General features: G+C 43.9%; 2 protein-coding genes across 3 annotated transcripts in view; one reads left to right on the plus strand and one right to left on the minus strand.

Moving 5' to 3' along the window:
* The window catches only part of dnah9 (dynein, axonemal, heavy chain 9), a gene marked incomplete at its 5' end in the record, with an annotated part of 119,007 nt that extends 118,518 nt beyond the window's left edge, over window positions 1-489 (plus strand). The window contains one exon of the mRNA XM_081391983.1: window positions 103-489. Coding sequence (XP_081248109.1) covers window positions 103-330 — 228 coding nt within the window. The 3' untranslated portion in view covers window positions 331-489. The remainder of the gene's footprint in view (window positions 1-102) is intronic.
* A 4,943-nt stretch (window positions 490-5,432) lies between these two features.
* Window positions 5,433-15,000, minus strand: part of LOC308706605 (shisa family member 6) — a 96,209-nt gene continuing 86,641 nt past the window's right edge. Inside the window, exons 6-8 of one of the 2 annotated variants that reach the window (XM_081392362.1) lie at window positions 12,366-12,428; window positions 9,999-10,151; window positions 5,433-6,303 (exon numbers count right to left, since the gene is read on the minus strand). In XM_081392362.1, coding sequence (XP_081248488.1) covers window positions 5,555-6,303; window positions 9,999-10,151; window positions 12,366-12,428 — 965 coding nt within the window. In that variant the 3' untranslated portion in view covers window positions 5,433-5,554. The remainder of the gene's footprint in view (window positions 6,304-9,998; window positions 10,152-12,365; window positions 12,429-15,000) is intronic. The other variant, XM_081392363.1, reaches the window with a different exon arrangement.

Raw genomic sequence — 15,000 nt, forward strand, 5'->3', positions numbered from 1 at the left:
TGTGCGTGTGCGTGTGCGTGTGCGTGTGCGTGTGCGCGTGCGCGTGCGCGTGCGCGTGCGCGTGCGTGTGCGTGTGTGTGTGTGTGTGTGTGTGTCCTGCAGGCTGGGGTCATGGTGGACGCCCGTCTGAAGGAGCTCACGCCTGCGATGCCCGTGATGTTCATCAAAGCCGTCCCGGTGGACAAGCAGGACCAGCGCGGCCAGTACCAGTGTCCCGTCTACAAGACCCGCCAGCGCGGACCCACATACGTGTGGACCTTCAGCCTGAAGACCCGAGACAGCCCGTCCAAGTGGACCCTCGCTGGAGTCGCCCTGCTGCTGCAGATCTGAGCTGGACCACTGGCATTACAGCAGTTCCTTATTTATATCATATTTGAGTTTTTATATTAGTAGTATTTAATAGTTTGTTCATCATTTGTTGTGACGATCCAGTGCGATGTTTGCACAGACGTGCTGTCAAGTCAAATTAAAAGCACTTTCTCCTGTTTCATATTAGTTCCTCTGAGTTTTCCTTTCCTAGATGTGCTTCTGTTCTGCAGATCTGTGTTAGTTGTGTCGCACTGAAAGCTCTCGCCCGGAGTAAGCGAGGTGTGAGCCGGTGAAGCCCAGCCTCCAGGGTCACTGATATCTGTTAGTGAAGAGTCTGTGAAACAGGCCACGGGGAAACTGAAGATGTGCAATACATCGACCCAGAATCCAGTTACTCAGCTTCCTCCTCACTCGTGTTCCAGTGTAAGGGATACGAGACAAATACGATAGAGAAATAAATATGAACCACGTGTACAAACAGACACAAAATGTAAGGGGAACCTGCTTCTCCACATCAGCTAAATATGATTAATGCGCTGCTGGTTTACTCAAGCGGTCGAGAGGCACTTTGTGCTCACAATTACACATTTTAACTAGATTTGCATTTCTTGTAAGGCATCAAAGAAAAGCGTGAGGTTTAAGGTTTCAGGCGTCAGTGAAACGCTGCATCAGAGACGCTTTCATGAAGAGTTTTCTTCTACATTTGCAGAAAATAAGAGTGTGAACCTTTGGATTTACCTGGATTTCTAATCAAACTGGTCATTAACTTTGAGGTGATCTCCAGCTAAAGCACAGCAGAACAGAAGCTGCCGAAACCACACTCGGTAACACATCACCATCGTTCAGGACTTCAGTCCAGTCAAAGCATCTGCCGTTCGAAAGCAGTTTCCTCAAATTAAGGACATTTACAGGCGGCCATTTTGAAGATTATAATAGTTTTTTGTGATTGACTTCAAAAAGCTGGTGAGGGCCACAGATGAAGCTCGCGCCCTCCACGTTCCCAGGAAGATCAGCTCAGTCTCGTGAGAGTCGGTCAGTCCTGACCTCAAACTGAGATTCCCGCAGAGTTTCCAGCGCTTGTACAGAGGAACGGAGGAACGGCCTCAGTTAGCCGAGAGCTGCAGGATCAGCCTGCTATTGAAGACGCTATTAAAGGTTCACATACTTCCCCAGCCTGAGCTGAGAGCGTTTACACGGTGTGTTCAACGCAGTTTCCCTCGTTCTTTAAGACTCAGCCTGTGTTAGTTCCTGAGTCTGAGCTGAAGATGCGATCGCACTGGAATCTGCTGCGTTTCGGAAGCATTACAGAGGAAAATGAGGTTTTGTACTCAGATTGCTTTAGTATTGATTGCGGATATCAGAGGAGGAGATCAGCGTGTCAGAGTTTTGTTGGCAGCCGTCCATGATTAAACGAACGGTAAATTAGTGAAAGCAGTTAATCAGGTTGGTGACGGTACGACAGTGTCAGGACTGCTGTCAGATCAGTGCTAAGGAGAGTCTCGGTTCTCCCGCTGAAGTCTGATCTCATGCACATTTCTTTACAAAACCCAACACTAAAAGTATCACAAAACGTTTGCACTATATTTTAAGTCAAATTCAGTCGTCAGCTTTATTTATACAGCGCTTTTAACAATACAGTGTTTCAGAGCAGCTTTACAGAGATAACAGGGAAATAATGCAACAAAGATTGTGTCTAGAAGAATATAGCGTCAGTCCAGCTTGAGCAAGTTCATTGATGGTTCATTTCTGTCGTAAAAAAGTTATTAATTTACTTCATTTATATATATATATATATATATATATCCGCTCTGGAGAAACCGTGATGTCATCGTCCAGCTCAGGTCAGTTCTCATATAATGCTGTCAATGCAGGAGATCAATAATATTGCTGGATATTAAATGTCCCCAACTAAGCAATCCATTGCTTTGTGTATGAGAGCTTTGTGTGTTGAAGATGAAGACATTCAGTGACACACTGTGTGTAGAACATGCACAAGTATGAGCTTTAAGAGCCGGACGTTCAGAAAACTGCAGATGAACCACTTTAATGTCATATCGCATCTTTTGTGTTCTGAAAGACAATCACATGACATGATGTAATTTGTGGTTGAACTAGACTTTTAAAAATGTAATGTTGTGCTGATAGTAGTAAGTAATGAGTATTTCTTTTCAAATACGAAGGAAGTTGCGGTGGTAAGAAGTACAGTAAGAAGATCTTCAGTAAAGCATCCACACACACACACACACACGTTTGAGCCGATGGTGAAGCACAAACCTCTCGATTCCTGCTCAGAATCTAAAGAAGGAGCTTTAATGGTTTTCCATGGGAAAGCTGGTTGCTAGGCTACAGGTCAGTCTCGAGGAATGACTTACACCAGAGCCTTCGATGGCGCAGTATATGTAATATTAAAGCAGGCTGTATGCTAATTTCCAGAGGATCGTGGCGTTTCTTCACTTTGGCTTTCTGAAATATGCTAATTTGAGACAAGAGCAAACTGTAAACTTAATGGAAGCGCTTGGAGCCTCTCCTTTTTCTCTAAAAGCTTTAGAAATGCACCATTGCCTATATTATTCACAAGTGCCGTGTGGAATATGAAGATTTATGTGGTGTATTCAAGCCTTATGAGAGTCCTTAAGAGAATGATGGAACGTCGGTGTATTGTGCAGCACATCTGAAGCCTAAACTGCAGTTTCTCATACAAAAATGCCTTTTTCAGAAGCACGCGGTTAAAACGCATCTCTTGTTTCTGCACTCGGCGTTCTGACTGACAGATGCTGAATAATTGAGGAATAATGCTGCAGATTCACACACAGCCTGCCTCATACCTCAACATTAGCAGGAAACATTGCGTTTGGACTGAACAAGACTGCTCTCAGAAGCAGGACCTGCAGGGCTTTTCATTATTTCATATGTGAGCGATGTTTTAGTCGACGGCCATTTGCACACAGAGGAAGCCAGCGTCTGTTTTACTGCCAATCTGCTGCACAGACTCCATTTAAGTGTCATATTTTCATCTAAATGCTGATAGGGAAGAAGAGAGGTTCGAGGATCGCAGATGCGAGTCCGTCTCACCCATAAAGCTTTTGCAAATAAAGAAATGCAAATGCAAAAGGCTTTGTTTGTGTGTGAGAATTGCATTTCCCCCCCTGAAGTTCAATGAATTTAAAGGAGGTTTCTCAGCTCCGGCTGGGACGCAAGCAGCGGGGATTCATTCACATGTCCAAAACACTGACAAAATAACCCAATATATCACCTAGTCGCTGAAGCATATTTGGTTGGTTAGTTTTCAGATACATTGGCTTTCTCTGTCTCTGCTGGAAGACAGGACGATTTCTAGGTGTAAGTAATTGCATTTCTTTTTCTCTCAGACTATTTTACACAAGTGTTTCCGAAGTTAAACTGTAAATAACATACCAAAAACCATGAAGCAAGGTTGTCATGTAGCAATGGCCTGAAGAAAAGCTGGTGAAATATATGGTAAAATAGAGAATTGACCTGAGAAGGAGAGTTTGTCCTAACCTGTGACTTTATTTACTCTTTCAACACAAAAGGAGGAATTCTGAATAATGCGCTGGCCGCTCTTTTCCAGGCAATAGCAATGAACCGGGTCTGAAGTATTCCAGCATCAACTCCATATGACTTGCGCACTATGAATCATTCAACACGTTTTTTTTTTTAACTAGTTTGATTCATTCTTTGAGGGGAAAATTATTCAAAATAACATTTTGTTCACAAACCAGACGTTTCTTCTCTCATGAACTCATGAAAGAATATGTTCTTCAACAAAGCTATCATACGAAGCAATCAGTTTGAGTCACATCGCCTTTGATGAGACGTTTATGGTGCGTGTTTGTTATTTTTTCCTCATTCTCTTTCATGAACTCTTTCCACGCCTTTTGAATCTCACCTGGACAAAGTCTTTGATAAAAACATGATTTTTGTTCAAAATGTTGCTTTTTTATGAAACTTACCCACATAAAAAAAAAAGAATGCATCAATGTTTTTGTTTAAAAGCAGAGGCTCTGTTCTTTCTTTTGACATATTACATGCTCACATATTCATACAACAAAATATTCTGGGGCGTGAAAATTGTGTGAAAATGATCGAGAATGCTGTTCAAAAACACTGGCGGGGAAAGAGTTAAACGTGTCAGAGATTCTCCTCTTGTGTTCCAGTCAGAGACTTTAAGTGGATAGTTGTTCTCTAAAAGGCACAGCTGTTCCAAAGGGCCTTCGTGTTTTTCTCCGTTCATCTGAATTTAGCCACCCAGACTTCATGGACTATTAGATCGGAGCTCTTTAATATTTCAGTGTTTGTTGAGGCACATGAACCTTTTTCACATATATGTTAATGTTTAGAAAAATAAGGACGGTTTATTTGAAGCTACTACAACAAGCATAATATACTCATTTGTCTTGTGAGTCACTGCAACACAGTCTACAGCCAGAAATCAACATATTGTTCAGCAACATTCGCCCGATTCTCATTCTACAAACACATTTGAACGGACACACATACAGTATCATATATAACTTTAAATGGTCCAACACTGGGTTAGTGGGTTCTCTATAGTTCTGAAGAAGTCTTGAATCTCTAAAAATCAAACTACAATAATACAAATGCCAACCAGAACAGACTCGTCCATTTAGTGGTGCTAAAAGAGCTTATTTACAATCATCTTCGCAAAATAATGAATGGCCATTAATTGAAGAACAAACTGATATATGCTAGCCATCACCCACAGAGCGAATGAACAAAACCAAACTCAACTTTTACTTGATTGTGCTTTTTAACCCACAAAACCACTTCGTTGTTGAAATGGAATGTTTTCGTAGAGGCACCAAAAGAAGTGCGCGTACATCATAAGAACTTCTAAAGCTATTGACTAGGACTGGAAGTACAAACAGTATTTGTATGTATATATATATATATATATATATATATATATATATATATATATATATATATATATATATAGTGTGTATTTATATAGAAATTTATACACTTCTGTTCCATGTCCATACCTTTCATCATATGTTCTTTCTTCTGACGCAGTCTGCGAATCCCCATGCAAAGCCCTTACGAATGCAGAAGTCCTTCCTCGTTAGTGATAAACAAACACATTTAACTGAATGGTAATGCACACAGAAGGGTCTGGGTATGGACTCTAGAGTAGCTGGTGCTGGGCCAGTTCCTGCAGAACCGGATCTGAGACGAGTGTATGCTTCTGTCGGCCCGTGAGCGGTTAAACAGTCACCTCGGTCTTGCTCCCGGTGCGGTAGTGTTGGTGGTGCTGTGGGACGTAGTGGAGCTGCTCCATCGTCTGCGTGCGGCGCGAGGCGAAGGCCTGTCTCTTGGAGGCCGTCTGGTTCATGGTGGAAGTGTTCTGTGGCGTGTTGTTCGAGGCACTGGGATGGGAGTGCATTTTGGTCATCTTGTATCGGTCCAGGAGGGGCGTGGTGGGCATGAACACGTCCGTGTGCGATATGGCTCTGGACATGGACTTGTCGCTGTGGAACCCGGAGCGCTTAATGGACATCATCTTGTCGGGAGAGATGAGTGGATCCTGCGAGTAGAGGCGGTCCTGGGAATAGAGGCGGTCCTGGGAATGCAGGCGCTCCTGAGAGTGGAGCCGGTCCTGCGCGTGGATGCGCTCCTGCGAGTAGTGGCGTTCCTGCGAGATGAGCCGCTCGTGGGAGCGCAGACGCTCGGCCGACAGGAGCTGCTCGTCGGAGAGGATCCGCCCGCCGTACGGGGAGATGGCGTAGGGGGACGTGGGGTAGTCGAGCTCCTGGCTGCGTTCGGGGGACAGCACACGGTCCTGGGACATGGCCCTCTGGACCCGGCGGGGACGCTGGCGGGGCGCCGGCTGGGGCTGCTGGCTGCTCGGCGGATCCTGGTTCATCTTCATCATGTGCAGAGGAAGAGTTCCTCGGGCCGCCAGGTCTGGAAGATTCCTCTTCCTGGTGTAGTAGTCGTCAACGTCCTTATCCGCTGTGGGGAAGCACAAGCAGTGTAAGTGTCAGAGTATTCAAGTCAACCTGAAAACAAGGTAACTTGCCAGTGCAGGTTCCTGAGGCCTAGTTTATAAAACGTAATAACGATTGGATATTAATCACTTGCATTTTTTCCTGAAAACAGCGGAAAAACTTAGAATTTTTGTCATACAGTAATGAGTAATACATCATTTGAAACTGTAAAGGCCTATTCCCACCGCACAGACAAACGCCAACAAACAAGTTGGCCGTTGGATTTAGAATTTTATAAACATGAATCATGAAGCAGTGTCATGTTCACACAGCCCCGACAGACACCGACAAACTCCAGCATCCACGGAAAAATACCAGATATTTTCCATTCATTTTAACAAATAAAAATAAAAGATTGCAGCTTTCAGACACGACTTTCTTCTCGTCTCTTTATGACAACTGTAAAGACAAAAGAGTTCTACCCTTTATAGTTCCTCTGAGGCGGTTTCTCTGGTGTTAAATGACGAGAGCGCACTATTGTAAGCCGAGAGTGCATCCATGTGTCGACTCTCTCAGCTCGCAAGCGGATCTCTTTCACTCTAGCACAAAACTTACTGGACGCGCTTTCAAATATGGCTCTGCTCTCGCTCAGATTTTACGCGTGCGTGCTCAAACTTTGTCCAGTATGCTCTCGCAAAAATCTCCTTGCTCTAGAATTGTCTTCTGATTTGTCCAGAAATCTGCCATTTTCACTCCGAGGATAATTTACTAAGCACGCTCCTTTGCAAGGACTTGCCTCATCGTCATTCGTGAGCCCGGTTCGTGGCCAGGTCAGATTACGTCAGAGTTTGTTGTCGTTTGTTGGAAACTCATACCACACTGCTCAGACATTCCACGACCCAACAAACGCCGAGTGAACGTGTTCAGTCGGGTGAAAACAAACTCCGACCAACACCAACAGACGCCGAGAGGGGTAATACACTGATCCAACAACCTCCGATAGACTTGTTTGTTGCCGTTTGTCTGTGCGGTGTGAATTGGCCTTAAAGGATCTACTTTTATTTTTGTATACACAATTTTTGTAAAATGAAGAAAACGAACAGGGCGCACATTCTGCCGTCTCAGTCTCTGTGAACTTCTTTCTGAAACGCGTCACAAAAATGAACCGAAACTCAGCGAATACTTGCCACACAGACATGAGAGATATATCTTTAGAAAGATTGAAGCGATTAAATTATGTAAGTCATATCGAAAACAAATATTCTCTTTTTATGTAATCTGTATGAAACCAACAAGACAATCTTTCCCTTCTGAGCTCATTATTTTTAGATATTCATACGGTAATCGTCCTCGAGGCACGTAAACCTGTAAACGCCTCCATCCCCTCGATAAACAACACATCCAACTTCAGATTCATCTGCTTTTTATCGAGTTTGGAAGAAGCCTTGAATTTACCTCAGAAGAAGAATGTGATTATCATTTCAAGTCATTTATTCTTACTTGCATTAATTAACATGTTATTGTTAAATAAAGGGTTAGGCCTACACATTTTACTTGTTTAACTATTGCCAACCTAATATGTGTGAAATCGACTAAAACTTTCGAAATACTACAGCGCATGGCGAATGACCAATTCGAATTGGTTAATAGTCAATAAGATACTTTAAAGCAGAGACTTTCTTCTGTCAAAAGGACTGATGGTGCATCACAGCTGGAGAGATTCAGGACACTCTACTGTAATGATTGGAACTGGAAATAATGAAATTATCCTCTGCTCGAGGTGTAATGAATACAATCTGGGGAGGCTGATGTCCTTGAGATATCAGTTACACTTGATAGATTTCTCCACACATTTAGAGCCCAGTCATATCGAAGTGAATGCAATAAAGGAGTGTATCAACCAAAATTACAGCCACAAATCTTCCTTTAAGTGAGAATTAATCGAATAACTGTGATGAGAGGTTTGTGAAAAATAAAAAAGTGTACAATAATTCACAGCCCGAGGAAGTGGCAGTCATATTTGTGGGACATTTGAAACAGCATCTCTTGAGGGGATGAGATTGAGTTTGTTAGGAGATAAAAGAGCTCAATAGCACCACTTATCTCGCACTCGCCGAAAGGACCAACACTGTGTTATTGAGGGGAATTAATGGCACATAATCGGTTTATGCTGATTACAGATTCAATTAATCTTTCTTCATAAAGGAGTCTCCTTTAGAACGTTTGTGGACATTAGCAAAACAAACATCTGAAGAGGAGGAGGAGGAGACTCGGGATGTTATTAACAGAAACGCTATATCCAACATGATCTGTCAGAGCAAAACTCCACCGAAGCTCCAAAAGAAACAGCTAAGCCTTTCGGCTCCAGCCTACAAGAAATAACCTGCTTCAGAGGCTTATCGAGACTCGACGGAGAAGGAGGGTCTGCTGCCATGAATAGTTTAGTGAATGATTGCATGTTTTCGCTGGTAGAAGCTCGGCGGACGGGGAAGAACTGCAGATGAGGAGGCCTGTCAGTTTCCCAGGGATCAGGGCCGGGAGAGATCTGGAGCGTTCTTTATGCAATTACACAAGCCTCAGGGGAATTTACTCTTCACTTAGGGAATATAATGAGCTGAGACCTTATTACACAGCAAAAGAACCTGCCACTAGCTGAATCAATACCATGGGGCTGAGGCCACGAGAAAGCTTTACTCAGAGATATCAGATTCAGATCGAACCCATGCGAGCGGATAATGGCCGCCTGTTGAGGAAGATCCTGATGGGATGAAACGAAGGCTCTGATCGCGAGCCGTGACTCCCTGTGTTACATTACGGTTACGTTTGCCTATAGGGATTTTACCCGGCTCATAGAAGCCGCAGCACATATACAGTGTGTTTACAAAGATGCATAAATGCATTTACACAGGAATCAACAATGAGTCGTGCTCGAATGTTGATTACTGATTATCTCGCGCAGCGGACGGAAAATAAGACGTGCTGATTGACATGATGGAGTGGAAAAGACTCTTGACAGTCCGACTGCTTTCTGGGATCTGAAGGAGCCTCGTTCTTGAATCAAGCCACTGTCAATTGTGCATTGATATAATGTTAATTCTTCCATACAAACAGAATATCATTAGCTCTCCAGATTTACACTTTCTGAATGTGAAAAATCCACTGAAATACAGAACCTGAATGGACCATGTTTTCAGGAATTTTCGATCAAGGTTAATGTAAATTTTATAAATAAATCTACTTTTATTACTGTTAATTAACATTGACCTAGATGGATGAATGCTGTAAAAGTGCTGTTCGTTGTTGCATTAACGAACGTCAACAAACTGAACGTAACTACAGTAAGTGTTACAACAAATATAATTATAATTCAATTGAAAATTATTTGATACTCTATATCTCACATTTGAGACTATTTTCTCATAACCTGTAATTGTGATCTTATTCATAATATTCATAAAAATGGAAACGTATTGTAAAGTAATAACAGAACATAAAAAATAAATGACATTGTGAATAGTAAATTGTAACAATTTCCTTGTAATTTTGACTTAATTTCTCAAAATTTGACTTTATTTCTATATGTAACTGATGTTAACCAACTGAACCTTGACTGAAGATGTAATGAAATAAACACAGCAGTATTTGAGAGGGCTCGAGGTTTGTTTTAGACCCCTAAAGAAAGACCATTATCAGAGCTGAGGACATTAGACTGGCACATACTTAGTTTCTTGAGCGAGGAGTATTTGTTGAGGTCAGCTTTCACGGCAGACTCGTATGAAGGGGGGAGATGAGAGAGACTCTGGAAGGAGCGAGAGAAGGACAGATCGTAGGGCTCGGTCTGTGAGGTGAGGATATTGTTCATCCGGGTGCTTTCTGCGGGCAAGACAAAACACACCATCGCATCTTTAACTGGGAACAGTCAAAATCACACATTCATAAACGTCTCAGCACACACTCGACATGTTGAAGACATTACTGTGTGGGGATTTAGTGGCTATAAGAGTCGCGGCGTCGCGGACCAATCGGGTGCGGTGACTGATGTGATGCGGTGTGATCGATGTGATGTGTGTGTGGCTCCTCGTGCCCGTCACGCCAGTCCGAGTCTCAGGTCGAGGTTTATAAATTGAGTCGCGGCCAGCGCAGCAGAATGAGACGCAACAACACTTCACAGACGGACGGAGGGAGGACGAGCAACGCTTACACAACTGCATTTACACTTGCTCAGTTCATGCATTGGGGTTCAGCGGTTGGTGGTGTGTGAAGTGGAAAACATTCATCTTCATTGGAGGGAGGAGGAGGAGGAGAAGGAAAGATAGAGAATCAATGATGTTGCGAAGATAACTTACCGTGCCTCAGAGATCTGTGAGCTGGTCAATTCAAGGGAAAAAGAACGCAGTTCAATAAGAGCAAATGAAATAGAGTCGGGATGCTTTGTTTTTTGGCGCTCTTGTAATGATGAAGCATCGTGAAATGGCATTTTGGCTTGTTGTGGGAGTGAGTATTTGCAGCAGCTGTAGAGAACGCCGTCCAGACAGCGAGAGGATTGATGTGATGTTAGAGACTGAAGAGTGTGTTTGACCGTCTCAATACGCCTTCATTCACGGCATACATACAACACTCTGTCCACCAAACGCCCTAGCATTCAAAGTGCGCTTTTGGACAATATCAGCATAAACCATCATTCATTTTCTAATGTAAATGCATTCTAGAAGAAATTATTAATGAAGACCAACAAGAATGATTTTCTTTTCGATTATATAGTAATGGAAGTAACAGTGGCCTGGCCGTGATGTTCAGCTGGTTTAGACCAGGACACCATCTTAGCCTCATTTAATCTTCCATTTGATTGTTTGATTGATTGATTGATTGATTGATTGTCAGCAGGGTTTTCTGTGTTATGAATTCCTTGTTTTACAAAATATATTGTCATAATTCAGGTTGTCCTTTAGCAATGCAAAGTTATCACAAAATCATAAGGATTCATTTTTGTCCAAAATCCCACCCTGTTACAGCATGTCCAATCTTCTGGAGGACACTGTATAGCAGAACCTGATTTCACCAAGTGCAACGTGTTCCTGGATCAACATTCCAATCAACCAATCAGATTTGAGGGACAAGTTTACAGCTTATGTAAGTTTAGTCTCACAATCAGTGTTATTCACACATCATTTCACACCTCTATTTTATGGAAGTTATGTTTTTCAGACAGGAATGTTGTTCCAGGATTAATAAAATATGTTTAACCCAGAAACGTGTCTAACTCTGCAAAATTAGGACATGCCACTCTATACTCAGGAAGACTATATATTATACCATATACACTACCGTTCAAGATATTTTTTTAATGTTAAAGTCTCTTCTGCTCACCCAGTCTGCATTTATTTGATAAAAACTGTACTGTAAAAACAATCATGTACTGTACTGTTGAAACAGAATCATTTGTGACATTATAAGTGTCTTTACTGTCAACTTAATGCATCCTGAATGAATAAAAGTATTGATTTATAAAAAAAAAAAGAAGACTTTTGAACAGCAGTGTGTAATCTAAATATTTTAGTATATGTTACAAGACAAAATGCAAATAGTATACAAGCTTATAAAGATTTGGACTGCAGGCCGAGACGACCCGCCATGCAACACAAGTCATCATAATCCACAGCAGAACAGGATCTTCATGCAGTAAATCAGCTGCTCTGTGTGAAGGCAATAACAGGCTTTGTCATATAAGCACAGATCCACTGGGAGCCTTTTAAGCTTGTTGGGTGGGAAAGCGACTCCCATCCTCCACCAACCCCAGTCCGACTCGAGTGCTTCACCAACGGCAGTGATTTAATCAGTGCTAACGAGCCGTTTCTGCTCGCCAGTCAGAAGCTTTCGTTACAGCTGGGAGATTTAACCACTGGCCTGAGCGCCGCCCTCATTGACAACATTAACTCAAGGTTCTCTGAGTTGTTTTCTTAAAGGTGGTAATGGTGATGATGATGAAGATGGCCAATGCCATTGAGCTGGTCATAGAACCAGCTGATCTTGTAGGCATGCAAACACAAGCACTCGACAACAAGATTATTCTTTGAGATGGTTCCTTACCATTTTTAGGTGTTCGCGTTGGGCTACTGAGACCGAGATGATTGTAATTATGTTGATGGACTCCTGCAGAAAAAGCAATGACAAGTCTGATTTGGTTGCAAAATAAAGGCAACAAGATCGACTACAATCCAGAGCGTGTGGGGAAAATGGCCTTTAGCAAAAAAAGGGAAGCACATTAATAAGCAACACACACTACATGGCCGAGAGTATGCAGACCCTCAATATGTGCTTGATTCTTATATTTCATTACAACATTAAATAGAGCAGATCCTCATTGGCTGCTATGAGCACTTCTGCACTTTTCAGTTGAGTTCAGGTCATGTTGAAATACAGAAGCATGTTTGAGTTCATGCAGCTGTAAGTAATGTGTGTGTGTGTGTGTGTGTGTGTGTGTGTGTGTGTGTGTGTGTGTGTGTGTGTGTGTGTGTGTGTGTGTGTGTGTGTGTGTGTGTTAATCACGGTCCACATGCGTTTGGCCATGTAATGAACATAAAGCAAATGACAAAAGAAGCATCAGCAACAAACAATGTAGGTACAATCAAATTTAGTGGTCGACCAATATTTATCATTTAAGTTGCTCATTTACACAATATTTGCTCAAAATGTTGTCGGATACATTGCTCTATCACTCATCCACAGCTGTAGAGAAGCAGAACATCTCGGTTATGTATGTAACCCGCATTCCCTGAAGGAGGGAACAGAGACGTTACGTCAGAACTACTGACAAATGGGACCTCGTCCGAGAGCCCAATCTCCTTTGTGTGGTACAAAATGAGCCAATTGTACACAAAGTGCCTTGGTCTGCGGAATTTTGTGTTGTGAGCTCCACCCACTGTGTGTGTGTATAAGGAGCAGCGTGTGAATTCTCGCATTCAAGTTCTTCGCTGAGGAGCCGAGAGGTGTGTTCACTCACCTAAGGAAATTAGCGCATGCATCTAGTCCGTGGAGTGGAATGGCGCAGCAAGCGAATTGACACTGAGCAGGTCCTCCTTACTGGCTACTTGGAGCAAGTATACGAGAGGATACGGGCTCTACACGGAGATTGTAGAATCTTGCAAATGTGTTAGATGTCACCCAGCCGCAGCTCTACTAATGTCTGTTAGCGAGGAGGTGTAAGGCAGGCCTTAAGCTTGGTAAGCTGAGGTAATAGCATCTACTATCCAGTGGGACAATTTCTGCTTGGAGACAGCCTTTCCCTTCTGCTGGCCTCCGTAACAGACAAAGAACTGGTCTGAGCACTGAGCACAGTCCTAAAGCACTGAGTTCTATCTACGTAAGCGCGGAAGGCGCGTACTGGACAGAGCAGTGCTAGGGCTGGGTCTGCCTCCTCCAGAGGCAGCGCTTGCAAGTTCACCACCTGATCCCTGAAGGGAGTTGTGGGAACTTTGGGCACATATCCCGGTCTCAGGATCACGTGGGAGTTAGCCGGCCGGAAGTCCAGGCACGCTTCGTCAAGTGAAAATGCCTGCCGGTCCCCTTCCCTCTTAACTGAGGCCAAAGCCGTCAGGAGCGCCGTCTTCAACATGAGGAACTTAAGCTCCACTGAGTGCAATGGCTCAAAGGGTGTTCTCTGCAGCGCAGATAGAATCACTGAGAGATCCCAAGAGGGTCTCTGCTGAGGGCGGGGCAGATTAAGCCTCCTAGCTCCTCGCAGGAACCTGATGACCAGGTCGTGCTTCCCTACTGGCTTAGAGTCAACCAAATCATGGTGAGCTGAAATGGCAGCCACATAAACCTTGAGGGTGGAAGGAGACAGCCTTCATTCTAATCCTTGCTGAAGGAAGGAGAGCATCGACCGATCAGACATTTCCAGGGGTCTTCTTGATGAGAAGAACACCAAGTGATGAAGAGTTTCCACCTCAGAGCATAGGCGTGTCCGGTGGACAGGGCCCTAGCTGAAGTGATAGTAGTTACCACCTGAGGTGGCAAAGTACTTAAACCTTCCGCATCCCGTCCAGGACCCACATGTGTAGGTTCCAGAGATCGGGATGTGGGTGCCAGAGTTTCTCTGAGAAAGGAGGTCCTTCCTCAGAGGAATTGGCCAGGGAGGGGCTTTTGCGAGGAATACAAGTTCGGGGAACCAGGTCCGGCTGGGCCAGTAGGGCGCAACCATGAGGACCTGCTCCTTGTCCTCCCTGATCTTGCACAACATCTGTGCAAGAAGGATCACTGGGGGAAACACATACTTGTGAATGCCCCACGGCCAGCTGTGCGCCAGAGCATCCATGTCGAGGGTCCCCTCGGTCAGGGAATAAAACCACTGGCAGTGGGAAGTGTCTGGAGAGGCAAAAAGATCTACCTGTACGTCTCCGAAGCATTCCCAAATCAGCTGAACCATCTGGAGATGGAGTCTCCATTCCCCGGGGCAAGAGCACTGTCGTGAGAGCTCGACGGATGCACGATTTAGCTTGCCCGGGATGTGAATGGCAAGAAGCGACCTCAGATGCTTCTTACTCCATAAAATGGCAAGCGAGTTGCGACGTGGCGGGAGAGTAGACCACCTTGGCGGTTGATGTACCTTACGCAGTGTTGTCCGTCCGGACAAGTGCGTGCTTGCCCCTGAGCAGGGCCCTGAAGCGGTGCAGAGCAAGACATACTGCTAGCAACTCGAGGCAATTGACATGCCACTGAAGTT

The sequence above is a fragment of the Scardinius erythrophthalmus genome (assembly GCF_964197995.2).
Source record: "Scardinius erythrophthalmus genome assembly, chromosome: 18".
Taxonomy (NCBI): Eukaryota; Metazoa; Chordata; class Actinopteri; order Cypriniformes; family Leuciscidae; genus Scardinius; species Scardinius erythrophthalmus.